The 18957-nt window shown below is 37.4% G+C and overlaps 1 protein-coding gene across 3 annotated transcripts; it reads right to left on the reverse strand.

Moving 5' to 3' along the window:
* Window positions 1–1807: 1807 nt before the first annotated feature.
* Window positions 1808–17828, reverse strand: CUNH9orf72 (chromosome unknown C9orf72 homolog). 3 transcript variants are annotated; one of them, XM_009286229.2, is made up of 10 exons: window positions 17226–17669; window positions 13871–13930; window positions 12868–12963; window positions 12148–12212; window positions 9984–10056; window positions 6504–6620; window positions 5569–5804; window positions 5003–5060; window positions 4356–4465; window positions 1808–4273 (listed from the first exon to the last, which is right to left on the reverse strand). In XM_009286229.2, exons 1-10 carry the CDS (start codon window positions 17667–17669, stop codon window positions 4087–4089), a joined length of 1446 nt encoding a protein of 481 aa, XP_009284504.1. In that variant the 3' UTR covers window positions 1808–4086. The 3 variants fall into 3 exon arrangements, with proteins under 3 accessions (XP_009284504.1, XP_009284505.1, XP_009284506.1); XM_009286230.2 differs by lacking the exon at window positions 13871–13930 and having other exon boundaries at window positions 4087–4273; XM_009286231.2 differs by lacking the exons at window positions 1808–4273; window positions 4356–4465; window positions 5003–5060; window positions 5569–5804; window positions 9984–10056 and having other exon boundaries at window positions 6545–6620; window positions 17226–17828.
* Window positions 17829–18957: the final 1129 nt, after the last annotated feature.

Consider the following 18957-nt stretch of genomic DNA (forward strand, 5'->3'; position numbering starts at 1 on the left):
CAGGCCCAAGAGCAGAGCCTGGGGGACCCCATGGGGCACCAGCCTCCAGGCAGATACGACCCAGTGACCACCACCTCTGAGCCTGACTGCCCAACCAGGTATTTATCCCCCTGGTGGGGCACCCACCCAGAGCCTAACATCCAGCTTGGCTACAAGGACATCGTGGGAGAGTGCTGGAAGCCTTGCTGAAGTCAATGTAAATGATATCCCCTGTTCTCCACTTGTCCACAAATCCAGTCATTTTATCACGGAAAGCAATGAGGTGGGTGAAGCACTATTTACTCTTGGTCAAGCTATGCTGACAGCTCCCCATCACCTTCTTCTCCATCATGTGGCAAGACATGTGCTCCAAGAGGACACATGCCATGATTTTCCCAGGCACCTGAGTGAAACTGGTCAACCTGCCGTTCCCCAGATTGTCTTGTTGGCCCTTTTCCAGTTGCCAGGGACCTCCCACCATCTACATGACAATAAAGAGAGGAACATCTAAAAGAAGGGAACAATTACCAGTTGCCATTCCGTGCTGTTTAAGTAGAAATTTCTCTTTCCACTAATCTTTTGCTTTGAAAAGCTGCCCTATGCTAATCGAAGGGTAGACGTTCTTGCAGGGTACCTCTATTCTTTTAGTTAGAACTGGAGTCAGACTTACTCGATGGTCATTGTCAGGATTGTGCCCTTTTTTCATACTTCTGAACTTTAATTGAAGTCTTCCATGTTGGAAACCTCTGGACATGCATATGAACAGCATGGCTTTGAGAAGTGAGATAATTACTTCCTTTAACCGAAGTACCACATGAACAACCTTGTAAATAAGGACACGCTGCCATGAAGCTTCCTTGCTGTTTTGCCCAAGCAGGAGGTAACGGTTAGAGCGTAGCTCTATGCCAGGACAGAGGTAAACGACACAACCGTGTGCAAAAACCTGCTCTGCATACTAATGCATATGGTTTATGCCTCTTTACTGTTGAAGAGAGGACAAAGTACATTCTTTGTAGGCTCTGATTAGACAATAGAGGTGAGCAACATGCCTGTATGAGATAGCCCTCATATTTTGGGCTGCTTTGTCTTTATCCTCCTACAGATAGGAGGACAGGAAGAGAAATCTTTCTAACACCTCTTCCCGGTAGAGAATGGAGTGTGGAAGTCCTGGTGCTCTGTATTGGTGTATCATACTGGTGGCTCAGGGATAAGAATGTTACCAAAATACCCGTTTTGCTCTGGAATAAAACTGACAGTACGATGTACTGATACGTAAGACTGGGAACATCCTCTGTGGTCCTAACAAGCAAGACATCCAGTGGATGTCTTTCTGTGCTACCTTTACAGGTATGCAAAGACCAGGAATCAAGATCAGGGAAAATGTGCTACTAAAAATGCTCTAAAACACTACTCCCCTTTCAAATCCAACTGGAAGAAATAAACTTGCCCTATTCTTTTAACTGTAAGGAACTAAAATCCTGAAGAAAGGTATTCACTGACTGCTCGATATAAGGGAACTCCTTAAAACATTTCTAAATTCTCACATATGGGATTAAAATTTTTTAAAAGTAGAGGCTACATTCTTATTTGAGCACATCAGAGGCATAGCAAGCCACACTGGTCTCAGCTTGAAATGAGTAAGTCCTTACAGAAACAGAGGAACTAAGTAACATATTACTTCCTATCAATGACAGTCTATGTTTCACCATCTCAGCATAATTTTTAATTTAACAAGAAGGAAAAAGGTTTCTTCTTTATTTCAAAGGATAAAAGATAACGATTCTATCAGATACAGAACAGAAATTCTATGAAAAAAAATCAGCAGCAATTAAAGTCAAAAATTGTGCATGAATTTTATTAGAATACTTTGTTTCCTGAGCAAGATTTACCACACAACATGCAGATGCATTTTATAATTTACTTCACGATACATTCTGCACTTGTGAGTTGTGCAACAAAAGTAGCAATTGAGAAAGTTTCCAGCTTTTAGTAATTTCAAAAAGTGACAGCATCTTCAGTAAACAAACAGAGCTTTACTAGTTACTAGTGTCAATGTTAAGTTTCCAATGCCTATCAAGCCAAAGTGATTAATTTGAGCAGCACATTTAAAGCTCTTTAGACTTCAACACAACTTCTACATTAGAAGTTTCAGCAGTGTTTATTACAATTTTTCACAATCTTAGACATGAGAGTAAAAACTTAGCACAATCAGGCTCTTTTCTAATGGATCAATTGATTAAAAACACAGAAGGAAATAATAATGGTAGGAAGACAAACAGAATCTCAGCACAAGTAACTTACAGCAGCATAATTCTGACAAATTCTTTTGATGAAGCGCTGAGCTCATTGCAAGAGTCCTACATACATGTAGCATAAAAACGGCTCAATGTGTAATTACTTATCAACCGGGTAACGCTGATGACGTTCATTCACAAAAATGGTGTGCAGCTGGGGCTCAATTCCACATCTTTCAGAGGCTCTAAATATGTAATTGTGAATCTTTGTCTTTCAGGAAAGGTAAGGGAATTCCGGACATCTAAATAAAGGACTGTATTGCTTTTAAAATCTGAGTATCAGACATTTCAGGAAAAGTTCTGAATCTAACTTGTTAACCTTTATGCCTCCCTGCATGAAAGGGACACTAGAAAGCCATCTTGAAAACAGAAACCTGTTTGCCAAAGAGTGTTATAAACGATTTAATCAATAAAGCAACAGTGGCTTCTCCAATCACAAGTGCAGCTCTTTCACAATGAATATTGAGTTACGAGGTTACGCTAAAACATGACACAACTATATTCCTGTGTTTGTCCAAAAAGAGAAGAAATACAACAACACGCAGTACAGATGTACCAGTGATTTCAATGTAACACACACCAACCATGTGTCAAAACTCAAAAACATGGGTCTGGATTAACCTGACACCACATGCTACTGAGAAAGAAGGGTTGAGGCATACAAATAGAAAACGTGTTTTTATTTTCAAGCAAAGCAAAGCTGGAGATGTGCTAAGATGAACTAAGAAGATTGGCAAGATTATTGACTATAATTCACTTAGTAAAATGCCAATCACATTAGTTCATAGCTGTTCAGAGATTAGTTCAAATCTCTGAATTAAGGATTACTAAATATATTAACGGCAATGTGAAAAAAAAAATTATTGTTTTATCTTCTAGTTTGGCTATCACCTTGGTGTTCTTTGGGAAGGTCTAATACTTTAATCTGAACCTTATTCTAACTGACAATGGAAAAACCAGCAGCAGTTTACAGACAGAAAGACTGACAACTGCTGCTGAATGACACAAGTTTTCTGTTTTGTGTTTTGAAAGAGCTCAGTTACACTGGATCACTGAACAGGTCACTGCAGGATGGCCCAACAACCTGTGACAGAGTATCCTGGTTGGCACTTACATGCACAGCTGCTTAAATAATGAGCCAGTTCCCCCGTGCAGAGTGCTGCTATTTAAGCTACTAATAGTCAACAGTTTGCACACAAGAATAGCACTTTGTAGTATATTAAAAATCCCAAATTAAATGCTCTAAATGAAGGAGCCAGTAGCGTTAAAAAGGGAGATGAGGGAAGACATATTTCAGATTTGTACCACATACACAACAACAAACGCTTCTAAAAACTCTTTGAAATTCTTGGAAGGCCCCTATTCCACAACCTCCCTGATTAGGGAGGACGTATGTATTGCTTTCTGTGGAAACACTAAAAATACTGACACGGCAGAACAGGGAAAAACTGACACACACCTGAAAGAAGTCTTTGGGGAAAGAAAATTAAAATGCTTCCCTTTATTGTACACCAAAACATGTTCAAATTTATCTACTAAGCCCGCATGGCAAAGGAACCTCTGGTAACATTTACTTTTACTGTTAAAAAAAAGCACACAGAAGAGATGGATTCATTAAAATCATGCTTGTCTAGCTAAGTTGATATTCCCTCTAACAAGACCCCTCCTGCTTCGGAAAGACTGTAGTGTTACTGTGCTCCTAATGATCCATCCTCAAACAGGTCAATGATTGTCACAAGTGTGGTGGTCACACTGACAGATTTCTTTTTGTGCCGTGCAAGACTGCAATATTACACATTAGCAGTGGAGAACTTTAAAACGTCATGAGCATATCACGTTCTTGTACACTAGTGTAGAACGGCCTCCCAAAGATAAAGGAATGTAGACCTGGTTTAATCTTCTCAGCCAAAGCCATTATTATGTTAAGATCGCCCTCTGCTGTTAAATCAAGATCTATCTTTAAGCTACGAAGAGACTTAAAAGGTTTTTTTCCTTTTTGCCTGAAAGAAAATAAAAAAGGATATTGTAAAAAAGAACAGAGGAAGTTTCTCAAAGCCTGCTTTTTATTATCTGTTCACTTACGTGTCATCTTCTATGTATTTTATTAAAGTTAAGGCTTTTCTGTGAAGGACTAGCAGAAATTGTGCAAGGAAAGTACTCCTTAGAGACAAGCCAGGCTTCAGATGGAAGATCTGTTAAAAATTATAGCAGAAAATTAGGTAGACATGGAAATTCAAGAATCATTTTAAGAATGTGGAATATAAAGAAACCTTGCATACACATGTAACATATCCTTAATTATAGCAAAGCAGGCACATTAACAGCAGATTTGTAGATATGCTCAACAATCTTTCTTAGTTTTCTAGCTGCTCAGATGCAAAAAATTAAGCTGTTTTACAATTCTGTTTGGATAAAGTATTATTTTCCTTTTTAAAATGATCTGAAATTAAGCCCAGTCAGGTAGCTTTCTCAATACTGTAATTGTAGACACTGTTGCACAGCAATAGAAAATGTGCATTGTTTTTCATACGTAAGAAGGATTTTCAGTATTACACTAATACTACAAATTACACAAGTATTTTTCTCTAGTTATGCAGAGAAGAATCATAGCACTAGTATGAAAAAGAGCTACCAAGCCAACAAATTATCTATTAATGTTAAATTATCTGTTACTAAGGCTCAAAATACTGAACTTTAGCTCTTGTTCTTTCTGAAAAGGCAATGATTACCTGATCCAGGAAGGCTTTTACTAATGTATCTCGATGCAGGATATCTTGAAAGACATTTCTGTAGAAAAGAAAGCAAACAAACATGTGAGGTAATGCCATGAAGGGACGCTAACCGTCCAGCAGTTGCACACAGCAATAGCACTACTGTTTACAATCTGGCAGAAATTAAAAGTGAATTCAAAATTCTAGTGAATTATAATCCTGCTATTTTTAAAGCTAATACAGAATCTTAATGCAAAACTTTCAGATGAAATGAACTAAATCCAGGAAAGCCATTGGGCCCTGTCAAATACACTTAGCTTTGTTATAGCCCTATTTAAACAGGCAACAAAATTAGCATAACATGGTCGTAAGTATCACTGAAAATGAATTTCAGTAATATTTAATGCAACAAAACTACTGATGGAACTGGTAAATTCCTCCAAAATGAATGCAACTACCAAAGCTGAAGGAGCTTCTTAAAAGCAAAAAAACCTCATGTACTCTATTAGAAAGTACACTCTGTATTACTTTACTCTCGTCCCAAAATCAAGTAACTTCGAGAGATGCGAGAAAGGAGTACATACAAATCAGGTGTGAAACTCTCATCTGTGTGGATAATATGATCTTGAGACATTTCTTCATCTGAATTAGCTCTCCAAAATGCTGTCAGCTCGGATCTCATATATCGTCGTTGGTTATAGATGTGTTCATGACAAGGGGGCATCTGCTTCACTGTATTGATATCTACATCTATATGTGTAGTAGGATATGGGGCATACATTACTTGACGGAAGGGCAACACAAAGCTTCCTGTTGCATCCTGTTTTAGTGAAAAAACATTATTCTTCTAGTTACTTTTTTAAACAAAGCTATATTGGAACAAAACAATATTAAAGCATCATGCCTAAATTTTAAATCCCATTTGTTTAGACATGTTTTGTTTGAGAGAACTGGTGGTTGTAGCCCAGTAAAAAGTCCTTCATACTGGATGATTCCCTTAATATAACAGTGAAAACAGGTACTGAGGTAACCTGTGTATTACAGTATTGCATCATCTGGTTCATGAGCCCATTAACATTACAGTATTATATTTATCTGGTAAGTTTAGACTGCTCATTAGAGCAGAAGCATTATTTTTCTATTCATCTTCACCCATTGCTACAGCCCTTTTACAATACTTGGAAACTGTAGGACTGATGGACTGTTCTTTTTTGGTTTTGGTACAATACAAAAACTTAATGCCTTTTAGGATTCCAGCCCCTGGTAGGCAAAAGACTATTATTATTGTACCTCAAAGCATAGGAACAATTCTGGACAATACTCAAGAAATAGATGTTGCAGAGAAAAGACTGGCTTGCAATTTTAACGTGCAAATAGTTACAAGGAAAGCTATAGTGCCAGAAAGGAATCAAGGGAAGATGAGGTATTTCTTTGAACATGAATGTGTTCATGTTCATGACCATACATTGAAGAATATTCTTAAACTACAGAAGAATAGAACTTTCCTAAGCGTACTTACTTTGAGTAAGCCTTGAACAAAAAGTCCTGACTCATATTTGAAAGACGACTCACTTCTACAGAGTCTGGAACACTTCCGTTCTGACGGCGTAAGAAACAGACACAACGTTCTCACAATCTGCATTAAAAAGAACAGTCTTGAAAAACATGGAAATGTAAGGAATGAACCGATCTTCAAATGCAATTTCTGACTAGAATGTACTAGGCATTTCAAATGATGAACAAAAAAGTTCATCATGCTTATTAGAAAAGCCAAAACTTTACCAAGGTCACAGAATAGTGACATGCTTAAATTATTAAGCTGTAAGCCAACTCCTTGTCAAATGAAGAAAAAATCCAACACTTTTTGGCAAAATTTGGTTTTTAGCCAACTATGTAGAACAAATCACTTTTGCCTTCTGCTACCTCTTCCTATTACATAAACATGAGTTACTGCGATTACTATCCTAGCCTTTTAAGCCTCTTATTTTATTCATTCCATATTGAAACATCAGCGATTGTCTCCAATCAGGCATAGTCAATTTCCTATATAAGCATCCATGCTTATTTCCTCAGTAATTTCCTCAAACTCTCCATTAAAAGCAACAAAGGTACTTCATTATCCATTTTCAAACTCCTGTGCTGCAACAGCTACAAGTAATCATCTCCAAATACAGGATGTATTCCATTCTGCTGATCTTTCAGTCTTAACCTGCGGTGTCCTACCTGTGTCTGTAAGGTGTTTGAGAAGGCTCTATTCTTGCACAGTGTGTTTATGCAGTACCTAAAAGAATGACAACCTAGTTTCTGACTAATGCTTTTTGACACTTCAGCAAGGCGCAATAGGTGGTTTTTTTACTTTAAGAAAAGCTAAAGTATGCCATAAAGAAAACAATTACTTCAGAACAATTACACCGTGACACAAAGAGCACACTGCTGATAAGAACCTGCGCAGAATTTATGAACTTTACCCTGGATGTATCTTGAGACTCACATTCTTCCAGACTGTTTTTTTCCTATAGTGCCTAGCTTATCAATACATTATTTTACACACTCATAACTATTTAGACCTTAAAGCCTTTTAATTAATTATTTTATGAGCTATAAACTTTAAGCTTTTTATAACCACTTAAGCCTTCAACATTTCCTCTATTATGCTAACTTAATCATGTGCAGATCTTACATCCCTGAAACAATACACATTAACTGTGGTTAGCTGATTTCAGCTAAGAACTGACAACTTTCTTTTCTGTGGTTCCCCTGTTGCTTGTGATTATTTTTAATTTGAGTATCAGCATTTACTGTTCATTTGATCAGAGGTGCTCTGCCGTCACTGCCAATACACACAAAACAATGCATCCTCCCCCCAATTTTTATAAAGCATCACGAACTGCTTATCTCAAAACACAGGTTTACTAAAGGTGCCTTGAATTTTTTAAAAAGATGACTGTCATATTTCACTGCAGCAAGGAGCACGACATACTGTAAAATACATAATATATAATATGTATAGCCTACAATTAATATATAATATATTCAGCAGGCCCACTGTTCTTAATCTTTATTTCACATTGAAGCAATACACACAGATACATACATAGATATATCAAAAAGGGCATCAACATCGAGAATTAAAATGAGTTTTTCCTCAAAAAAGAAGGTTTCAGTGCTACAAAATAAACCAGAGCTGAATAATCAGTACATCACAATTAAAAACATAATCAGACAGAAAAGCCCTATATACAAAAACATTCCCTATCAGAAAACGAAGTTATCTGAACATACCGCTTCTCCACGTATACCACTGTAGGACCTTTGTCATGGCCTCAGGACATGGGACTATTGTTATTGCATGGTCCAGAGGCCTCAGTGTAAATTGAAAACTTATAATGCTACACAACTACACAGAACCTTACCCTCACAGCAGTACTGGTATACTCATTAAGTGCAGTGGCACCTAATACCTGAAGGCTCTAGGACTGCACACTTTTATGAAACCCTTCTTTTCATTCCCAATTGCAGGCATATTCTGAATCAAAGAGGTTTATTAAAGGACTCAGCTGTGAATGTAGAGAGGCAATTGATTTAGTGAAATACATTTTCTCACAAAGAAAACAACATTTTCTTCATCATTTGTCTCTGAATATCCTAACTGAAAATTAATGTCAGTGTTTTTATTAGAAGGGATGGAGTAACACCCTAATTGAATGCAAGTCAAAGGGAAATCTCTCTGAACAAAATGCTGATACATTGCACTACGCTAAAAAGAAATATGCTTTTAAGAAATATTTCAATGGACAGTAAACAGAAGTGTATCTCTTCCAGGAATTGCTTTCAATTTATCTGAAACTAGCATTTTGGTATAATCAAAAAGCTGTATACAAAAAAAGTACTTGGAAAATTCTGAATAAGGAAAACATCCTCATGTGATTTTTCCTTCACATACTGGGTGAGCTTAAAATAAGCATCAAGAAACTCTCCATTTACACCAGAATATTAGAGGAAAAGCAGTGCAGGTGATAGTTTCATATTGGTTCAAATTAAATATTTCATAACAAGCTTACAAGAGTTAATAACAGTATGGGAAAAAAATGTCTACCACAAAAATGTGATTATTTTTTGTTCTGAAATGACACCTTCCAAGAGTGACCTTTTTTCCTCCCAAATAGACCATAATGATGTATACGCTTTTCCCCGTTAAGAGGTACAGCTAATGCTGCTTATTGTTTCTAGACCTGAAAGCTCCTAAACATCATCCCTACTGATGTGCTCCAGCAAGCATGACACACTGAGTATTTTGTTGTTATAGGACTCAGTTTTAGGGGTTTGTATCTGTACTTTGCCTCTTTCTGGTTCTTCTGGAAAGCTGAGTCAAACCTGATTTAAGAACTACCAGTTAAACTGTACGCTTATTTACCAATTAATTTTTAAACAGACTGGAGATGAAGTCAACAAACACAGCTATGAAGAAAAAAATGCTGGAATTGCTGGAATGGTTTAAGGTCCTAGTAAGCTCGCCTGCGTGTGTGACTACAGACTCAACAGCTTTGAGGTTCCATGAAACACAAGCAGTTCATGATGCAGAAGTACATTTATTCCCCAGCGTAAGAGAAATGATGCAGATACTAATTTCTTAAGAGTACATGGACAATGCCCATTGACATAGCTGAACTGGGCAAGCCAGTTCAGACCTCTTCAATTTGTACATTTTAGCTAACAAACTTAATTTTAAAAGCTCAGACTCATTTACTACTGGTTTATATACAGTAACAATTAAATAAAATTAATTGGTTTTCTTATAGTTGCCAGAATACAACTGATAAGGCAATTTTCAGGCAGAATTATCAACTGCTAGACCGATCAGCTGAAGTAAGATAACCAGACAACAGTATTCCTTCTTTCTTCAACCTCAAGTATGTTTATAGATAAACCTTGTTCCAAATAACACACTAACATTGCTAACAATCAGCATTTAAGTTTGGTGTATTAGAAAGTGCATTACCTTATTCACTTTTTCTGCACTGCTTCCTACAACTACAGAACAACCACAGGTCTGCAGGTGTGAACTAATTGCACTGCAAATAAAAACAAACATAGGTTAATACGTTTAATCAGACTTTTCAAATAAAACAATTATCATCTTCACAAGAAGAATGAAGTGCTCCTAGTATAAATATAGGCCCATACCTATAGGCCCATACCCATACGACCTCACACAGCTGTGTAGGTTACTGCTGAAATCCAAAAGTTTGACAGTATCTACATTTTCAGTTTGATGAATAAAAAGACTGTCACTCAGAACCTCCAAACACCAGTTACAGAGCAAACAAAAACTGTCTACTGCTACTATCTAACTGTATTACAGAATCTGTATAAAATAATTAATCTAAAGTAACAGAAGACATATTAATAATGAAGGATTTGAAAGCATCTTGAAAGAAGATTATTCCATGGTTGTCGTCATTTACTGGAACTGTGGATCAGAAGCCAGTTTTGGGACACTTGGCAGGTAAACTGTTCTACTCTTGGTAACTACATGGGCAAGAGCATGTCGCAAGCTTGAGTCCCTCAGAATACAGACAGGCATGCTGGAAGTTGAGTGATCTGGTCTTGTGAGTTGCCAGCAGCACAGATCTGATTTAGTTTATCTTAAGTTTGGAGGCTGCAGTAAATATACCTGGACTAAACTTCTGTTGAGGTTTCTTATCCTCATCCTCCCTTTCCCCCTGCACTTTCTCAAACCAACACCTGGCCCACAGATTCAAAAAGTCTAGACACCCTAGAAAGTCTAGATACTATTAAAAATTTTTGTCCCATATCCGTGAATACACAAAAGTGCATTTATGCTATCTTACTGAAGGATGCATTGTATGTGATTAACCAGTTCTAATAAACACCCCTAATTGACAATGACTGTAATAGCTACACTCAGACTCTGAAATCCTACAGGTGGACTTTATAGTGGACCTGCTACTATTTATCTTATCAAGTATATTCTAAGAGTTAAATTTAAGGCCATCTGCATACTTAGGAATTCTTCCTTTGGGGCAGAAATAGATGTTCAGTTTCATTTAGAAATTACTAAGAAAGCTGGTTGCTTATTTTAGAGGTTGGTATTGTTGGTATGGGCAGTTTATTTAGTTTAATCAAATTTTTATTCAATGACAAGTATAAATAAATCCATACAACATTATATTTAAGACTTGAAATCTAAACCTAGGCGAGCTGATAAGCTTTGCAGATAAGCTAAAAAGCAGGCATTTGGACCCTTCACACAAACGGCCAAGTTATTCTTTTTTTTTTCAGGACAAAATTTCCAGGGAGAAGTAGCAAGAAGAGCTAACTGATACCCTACAGTCTACTACCTGCCCAATAAATCTCCATCTGGTATGAGAACAGCTCATCATTGTAGGATCAATGGCTCTAGTCGTTCACAATAATCCATTCCATGATATTCACTTAATTATTTCCCAAATCCTCTATGGAACTAAATACTACATTATTGTGAAGAATTAGTTAATTTAACACATGAATTTCTGTAGTACTGAAAGTGTATGTGACTGTATAAATAGATGGCACTAAGCACTACATAAATGAATGCAGTTACACCAGAGATGTTCTGAAAGGTAACAGAACATCAGTTAAAATCTATGAAATATGCTTTCCCGCAGGAAGAGGCCAAGTTGCTCTCAAGTGCAACTACTTCCACTTATACATTAAAAACAGGGGGAAAAAGAAAAACACGCAATTTAGTAATAAGCGTTCCATATGCCATATCATTAATGACACTTATTCATCATTTATGCAGTAAACACAACCCAGTTTTTTAGGTATTTCATAAAAATGTAAGACTTTGACTTATATCCTCATAAAATTAAATGTAAGTATCAAAGAAAAATTACATTTGATAGGGATTCTATTATCAAGCAAATGACTCTGTGACAACACAGTCTATAGAGATACAGCTATTAACCCAGAGCCATTCTTCTAAAAAGACAGCAACTTCTACTGCATTTTAGACAAAAATCTCAAAAAGCCAAATACATGTCATCTTCCCCCTTTCTAATCTGATACATGTTCACATGCGCATACAGGCAGTTAAATATATATGCACACACAAGTTTAAACCATTTTACTACAGCATAAATCAAAACTGAAATTCATACTTGAGGAGAAAGCCTTCATGGCAACTATCCCCAATGTCGTCATCGTTTAGCACTGTGTCACTTATCTGAAATGCAAGTAAATATAAACAAAGGTTAGACAAGGATCTGCAACACCTTCCAATTAATTGATTTTTGTTTTTAATGATAGGTGAAAACTGTTTGGGAACTGTTTACGCTAAGCTGTTAAGACTGCCCAAAAAAGCACCCCCTTAAAAAGACCTTCTGACTTCAGCCAAAGCATTTTGAAAATGAGAAAGTCACTTGATTATTAAATGTTCTTCACAAGTCAGATTCCTCCCAGGTTTTTTTCTATAACCTTGTCCAGAATACTTTAAATTAGTGCATGTGAGATCACTGACTTCTTCCATGAGAACATTAAACCACACTGAAACAGGTATTAACATTAAAACCATTTACGTCCCCATTCATTTTGTTTTGCATCAAATAGCCTTTCCACTCCACTCTTAAAAATGGTATCATCCTATGCAGTCAATTTTGTTAAGTGCTGACCATAAAAACCACTGCTAGTACTGTTATATTTACTGAACTAAAACAGTTACGTTAAACCATTCCCTACACCACTTAGGAGAATGTGATGTGAAACAACTGAAGAGTACAAGAATTTATGACAACTGTGGGGTTTTGTCTGCCAAAAAGAGTACCAAACCAGAGTGCCAAAGCCACTTTTTTATTCACAATGCAAACAACACAAGGACTTACATCTATTTCTTCCGGAACACTGTGTGATTTCATAGATGAAAGGAGTTCCATTACGGGAATGACTTCTCCTGTCAGCATTGGAATGATGCTCTGGCCCTGCACAATAAATAAAATGCTTGAAGTAAAAGCACATTTTGCAGTATTAGAAGTTACTACTAACATGAACTTGCAATATTACATGCAAAACATCTTTAACTTCCTAGTGTTTGGAAGCGTGGTATGAGCGGAAGTTGATGCATAGACTTCTTGGGCTTTACTCATCAATAATTATGAACTGGAAACATACATTTTGCTTCTCAACGTCATGTCTTAAAATGTATTTCCAGGGTCCTATGCCAATTTTCACAATCCGTTTGATTGGCCTAGACAAGAAGTATTTGGAGTGAGATAATTTGATCGTATCATATTATGTGCAATTACTGTTAAGCATTTTAGATCAAAGTCTGATATTTTAACAATGACAGGAAACCAAAACCAGGCATATTAGTTATTAACATACAAAATTACTATCTGATTTATCTATCACAAGAAACTGAAGCCACAATTTCATTTTTACAAGTTTCAGGAATCGAATTCTTTTCACAGTCTTATCCATTAGGTCTCCAACCACATTCCAACATGACAGACTCCGTACGTCTCTGTAACTCGAAAAAGTAACGACCTAGTGAAAAACCATCCTTGACAGGAGGCGAGCATGAATCTATGGAAGCTACTACCTTTACAGAGCTTCAAGTTCAAGTAAATGACTTTCCTTTTCTGAAAGGTAATATTCTTCATAGATTTCCACTTTACCCATAAAGTGATGAAATATATTTTCCTTCAACTTGTTCACAGCTTCCATCATCCTATCTTCAGAAACTTTGCCTCCTGTGCATGGTAGGTCATCAGCCAGTCCAAAGTATCTTCCTGGATCCCAAAAATAAGAAGCAGCACCAACTTCTACCAGATGCAGTCAAATAGTTTTGTGATGGTGTGCCATACGCATCAACCAGATGGCCCTTACCTGATCCTCCATTCTCTCCGTGCCTTCCAAGACAATCTTCTGGAAATGTTCTTGCCTCTCCTGAGCAAGAGAAGCAGTTAAATATAAACGCTCTGGTATTTTTTTATATATGTATGCACACAACAGTCAAATGGTACAGTTTCTTCCCTGTGGAGTCACGCTTCTTAGATTCAAATTTCGATGTTCAAGTCTTTTTTCTTTTACAGAGTTGACATTAGCGGGAAGTGATGTCATTTTAAACAGATCAATGCTCCCTGCTCTTCCCCCCACCAAACCTCTCACATGCTTGGGCAGGAGTAGCAGGAAAGGGAGGGTGTGATGGCAATGACAAAACATTTAGTTTCTTCATTACAGATCAAGAAAATGCCAAATGATCAGATTATGGTGCAGAATTCCACTTTATGTATGGGCTTTTATTTTCAAATGGATATGGTACAGGCTGATGGTTCCTGAGGCGGCAAGAGAAAAATGAGATCTCCAGAATGAGAAAAATTATTTGTTTGGGGAGGGTAGGAAAAACAGGACTTTTTTTTTCCCCCACATCTTGAGACACTGACAAGTCTTCAAAACATTGTTTTATAACCAAGTACAGGAGACATGAAACCTCAAAATACACAAAACACAATGTACAAGAGTGGACAAAGTTCTCAAAACAGACTCAGCAGCAGCTGACTAGCGAACTGCATTCAAAATGCAACTTACAACGGAATCAAGTTATTATTCACGAAGAAAATTCGGCATTAGTCACTGGAACAATCAACACAATATGCAAAAAATGGAAGATGCTGCGAGAACTAATGATATCTTTTGCTAGATGCTGACAGGTTATTGCATTTTTATTGGTTACTCATTAGCTTCCTATGACTGAACTACTCAAAGTTGATCAACTTCAAGTGGGAAAAGAGTTTACATAACTTTTTTTGAGCAGATGAATAGGGAACAAGCTACAGTAACTTGCCCTAGAACAGTAATAAAACTTGTCTAACCATCTAAAAGAAGCATCTGTGAAAAACAAAACTGGAACGAGGCAGATTCCTTTGGGAGACCTCCATCCTTGAGTTCAGTGTCAGTGAAGTAAGACATCCTTGACAGTGAAGATCCTTTGCTTTAAAAGAAGTCAGTCTTCATGAAGATAAGGCTGAACAAATGGTGTAAGCCACTTCTTTTCAGAGATATAGCTGCTCAAAATTATTAGACAAACATCTGGAACATAAAATTGAAGTAGATAAAAGGGGTTTCTAATCCCATATAGACAACTTGCTTGGAGTTGCTTGTCTTTCTTTCTCAGTCTGAACACTGTTACGTGTTTCTCCTAGTCCTTGAGTTCAGAAGGTTTCTTCTCTTCTAAAGCCTAGCTGGAACTGTTGTCCGGCTCTACACAGAACTCATGAAGAGCTGATAATGACAACCATTAGAAATTCCAGAACAGATACATAGCTCCTTTCAGATATGACTTCAACATTTTTTGTTCTGTGGTAGCCATAGTTGCTGAATTGCCTCAAAACGCAAATTACAAAATAAGCCTGTTTTAATTCAGTATTTTCATTCTACAATGCATGCCTAAATTTTAATCTACATTTTCAAAGCAGTTTTCTCTCTTCTATGCAAGGCTGCAGAACTGCAGATATATGCAGGGATCTTTAATCTTCCTCAAAAAAAAAAAAAAAAAAAAAAATTTCTATTTTGTATCACTGCCTCAGCTAATCCAGTTGACCTATCTGCTTCAAGAACATCTGAAAAAGAAAAGAATAAATGTCTATTTCAGAATGTATCACTGCCTCAGCTAATGCTAATGCAATAAATGTCTATTTCAGAATGTATCACTGCCTCAGCTAATCCAGTTGACCTATCTGCTTCAAGAACATCTGAAAAAGAATGAAGAACTTAATGACTAATTTCTGAGGAAACTAGTAGAAAACATTTTTTTGTCATTCTCAATGCCACTTGAAGGCTGTTTCTACTGTGGAACCATACTGATATGTATCAACGTCCAAAAAGAGAGAAGATGAACTATAGTTAAGAATGATGGACAATTCTTATTTAACCACTCGCATTAAAAGTCAGTACAGAGGACACTAAATGACAGAGAAGCAATGTAATCAAGAACATGAGATAGCATTCATTTACGTCAAAAGCACTAACACTCAGCAGGCTTTTAGAAGGCTAGATTAGGAATGAAATACTTGTTTTTCTACTATACTGAAAATGAACTTCATGTCCTATCCTTCCTCTGAATAATAAACCCCAGAAGTATCAAGAGCCAATGTGACTGAAAACACTGCCAGCCATCATCAGGCAATATATTAAAAATCAATGGAGTTTGTTTGTGTAGCAAAAAGGAAACACCACCACAAAAATTAACACCAGCTTATTATTTCTGGAATCTTAATTAGTTCAGATAAGAACACTCAAAAGGAAGTTTAAAGTATGTTGACTAGAGGTCTCAAAACAGAAGAGGAACAAAAACTTTATCAGACAAACATGCATCACCATACACATTACAGCTGACATGCAATCTACTGCTCTAAGACAACTTGTACTTCATGAAGACGACAGAGATTTAATTTTTATTATTAGAATGTTATTTATTTTAAACAAAAATACATAACAATTTTCACTTAATAAGGAAATATCCATAAAGTACCCAAAGGTAAGAGTTGCAATTCTTCAGAAAAATTTAGCATGTTTTCTGTTTTGATATTTATTTTAAACAAAAATACATAACAATTTTCACTTAATAAGGAAATATCCATAAAGTACCCAAAGGTAAGAGTTGCAATTCTTCAGAAAAATTTAGCATGTTTTCCCTTTTGAATTTCAAAAGTAGAAATATTTGGACTAAAGTAGATGTATTTTCGTGGTTCTCCCATTAGTTTTACACAATTTAACACCTGCCTAACTGTTCATTGATACCCTTTTTTTAAACAATAAAACTGTAGCAACGACAACATTAATTGTATCAGTTCCCTTTTCTGGACCTCAACAGTGAAAACAATGATTTGAAACACAGTAAATTTACAATTCTACCTAGTTTAAATACACTAATTAACACAGTTAAAAGCAACAATTTATATCAGAGAGATGAAAAACTCTACAGGATACCTATTTCACCTAGACAGCCTGGTACAGGTTATATAATATTACCAGGATAAATCATGTGGCTAAAAACCCCAGCCTTGAATTTGCTGACATATTTTTAACTTTCAACCTTCAAAATTGTATACATGTAGGGAGGTCAGCCTCCTCTGAGTTTTTGTGTCTGGATTGCAACATAACAGGTGTCACAGAATCTTAATTCTGGCTTTTGCTCAAGACAACTTGGACAACTGTTTTTAGTAATGAACAATAAACCTACCTTATGCATCCATATTCTTCCTTTCCTTATAATATGTGTTAACCTATCCACGCACACTCTGTGAAGCGGCAGGTAGAAGCCAAGTTCACTTTGTGGAAGTATAATTGATAGTCCATATGTGCTTCTGTCTCCATTCCAGTTTCCATCAAAGATTAATGACACAATGATTACCCTTTTTTCTGCCAAGACAAAGAACTTCACATCTATTGCACCGCTTTCTGCATTCCGAAGTATTTCTCCATTCAGGGTGTGGTTAGCAAGGAAAGTTATTTCACCATCACTGAGAAGTACCTGTTCTGTCTTTGGGGCCCAGATATGCCGCACTCGGGGGCCAAGAATATTGTCCCAGTAAGCAAAAGTGGCAGCTAATAAAGGTGACTCGCCATTCAAAGAGATCTCTGTTTTAGCAACTGCAGGAGACGGTGGTGGACAAAGAGCTGACATGCCTGCTTCCTCTCTCACGTATAACTGAAATGTTTACATTACCTTAAAAAAAGTTTTCACAGAAAAAAAACAAAATTAGAGCAGCACTTATTATTATCTCATCTTCTTTTGTTTCCAAATAAGACTTCAAGAGACAACCTGACTTCTACCTCTGAGATTTCATTGTAGACTTCAATCAAGAAGGAAGTGTATATACATACCTTCCGCATAACGAAGTGGTACGCTTTACAAATGTGAGTCAGACCTCAAATACCCTTTACTCACCATACAAGTATGATGAGCCTGCACAACATTCAACTTGTGTAAGAAAACTGACATAAGATAAATATATCCTTTACATCATTGGTGACATGCAGGGTGTTGCAATACAAGACAAATGCTCAGCATTTTATAGAATGTATTGATGGAAAATTCTTCATATTGTGTAGACACAAATCCTTAAACATTTTCCCTAGGCGTTTCCAAAAACTCTACAGCTTCCCCATTTTGATGGGGCTGCAGAACATAACAGGAAGTTTCACCTTCCCTAAAAGTTATGCCAGAGTCACAGGAAGACATTAAATAAAAAAGTTTTAGAAACAAATTCAACCCAAGATGGAAAACTGTAAAAGCTAAAATGCATTTATCTTGACGAAACTTCACATGGCCAGAACTCAGCTTTCCTCTCCTCTCTGCCTGCAGCACTCCACATGATAACAGAGGGGAACCACCCCCCAGTATCAAAGGAGCAGTGACACCCAACTCACTGACACAGCTGTAACTCGCCAGACCGCTGGCACCATTTCGTTTCAGGTATGTGAACATTTTTTTCCTTGTGAGTGTCCCTAATAAGATCGTCCAGGTGCATTTCCTCACAGCAGGAAGGTAAAGCACCTTTCTCTCCGGCTACTTCTCAGGCTGACTGACCAACACTAGGCCGTCCCCTGCCAGCCGGTGACCAGCCTGGATGGCAGCAGGGAAGCCGAAGCCATCTGAGGCTCTAAATGTGCCTTCACGGTTTTCAGGGAAGACGAAAGCGTCAGTCACCCCTGCCTCCTTACGCTCATGGGCTGACCAGACACTTCCTCTCACCACAGCCTTTCCAGAAAATCCCGCCACCGCCGGCCAAGGCAGCTGCGGCACACGACGACCGACCGGAGGCTGATCCACCGCGCTCCCAGCCGGGATCAGGCCCGTTTCGCACCCTCCAGGTCTGGTCTGAACTTCGGAAAGGACCCACCTCTCGGGGAGGCGGTTGGGAGGCGAGCTACGAGGCCCAGCTCCTTGCCTCCGCCAACCGGAGGGGACG

The sequence above is a fragment of the Aptenodytes forsteri genome, unplaced genomic scaffold (genome assembly GCF_000699145.1).
Source record: "Aptenodytes forsteri isolate BGI_AS27 unplaced genomic scaffold, ASM69914v1 Scaffold103, whole genome shotgun sequence".
NCBI classification, from domain to species: Eukaryota; Metazoa; Chordata; class Aves; order Sphenisciformes; family Spheniscidae; genus Aptenodytes; species Aptenodytes forsteri.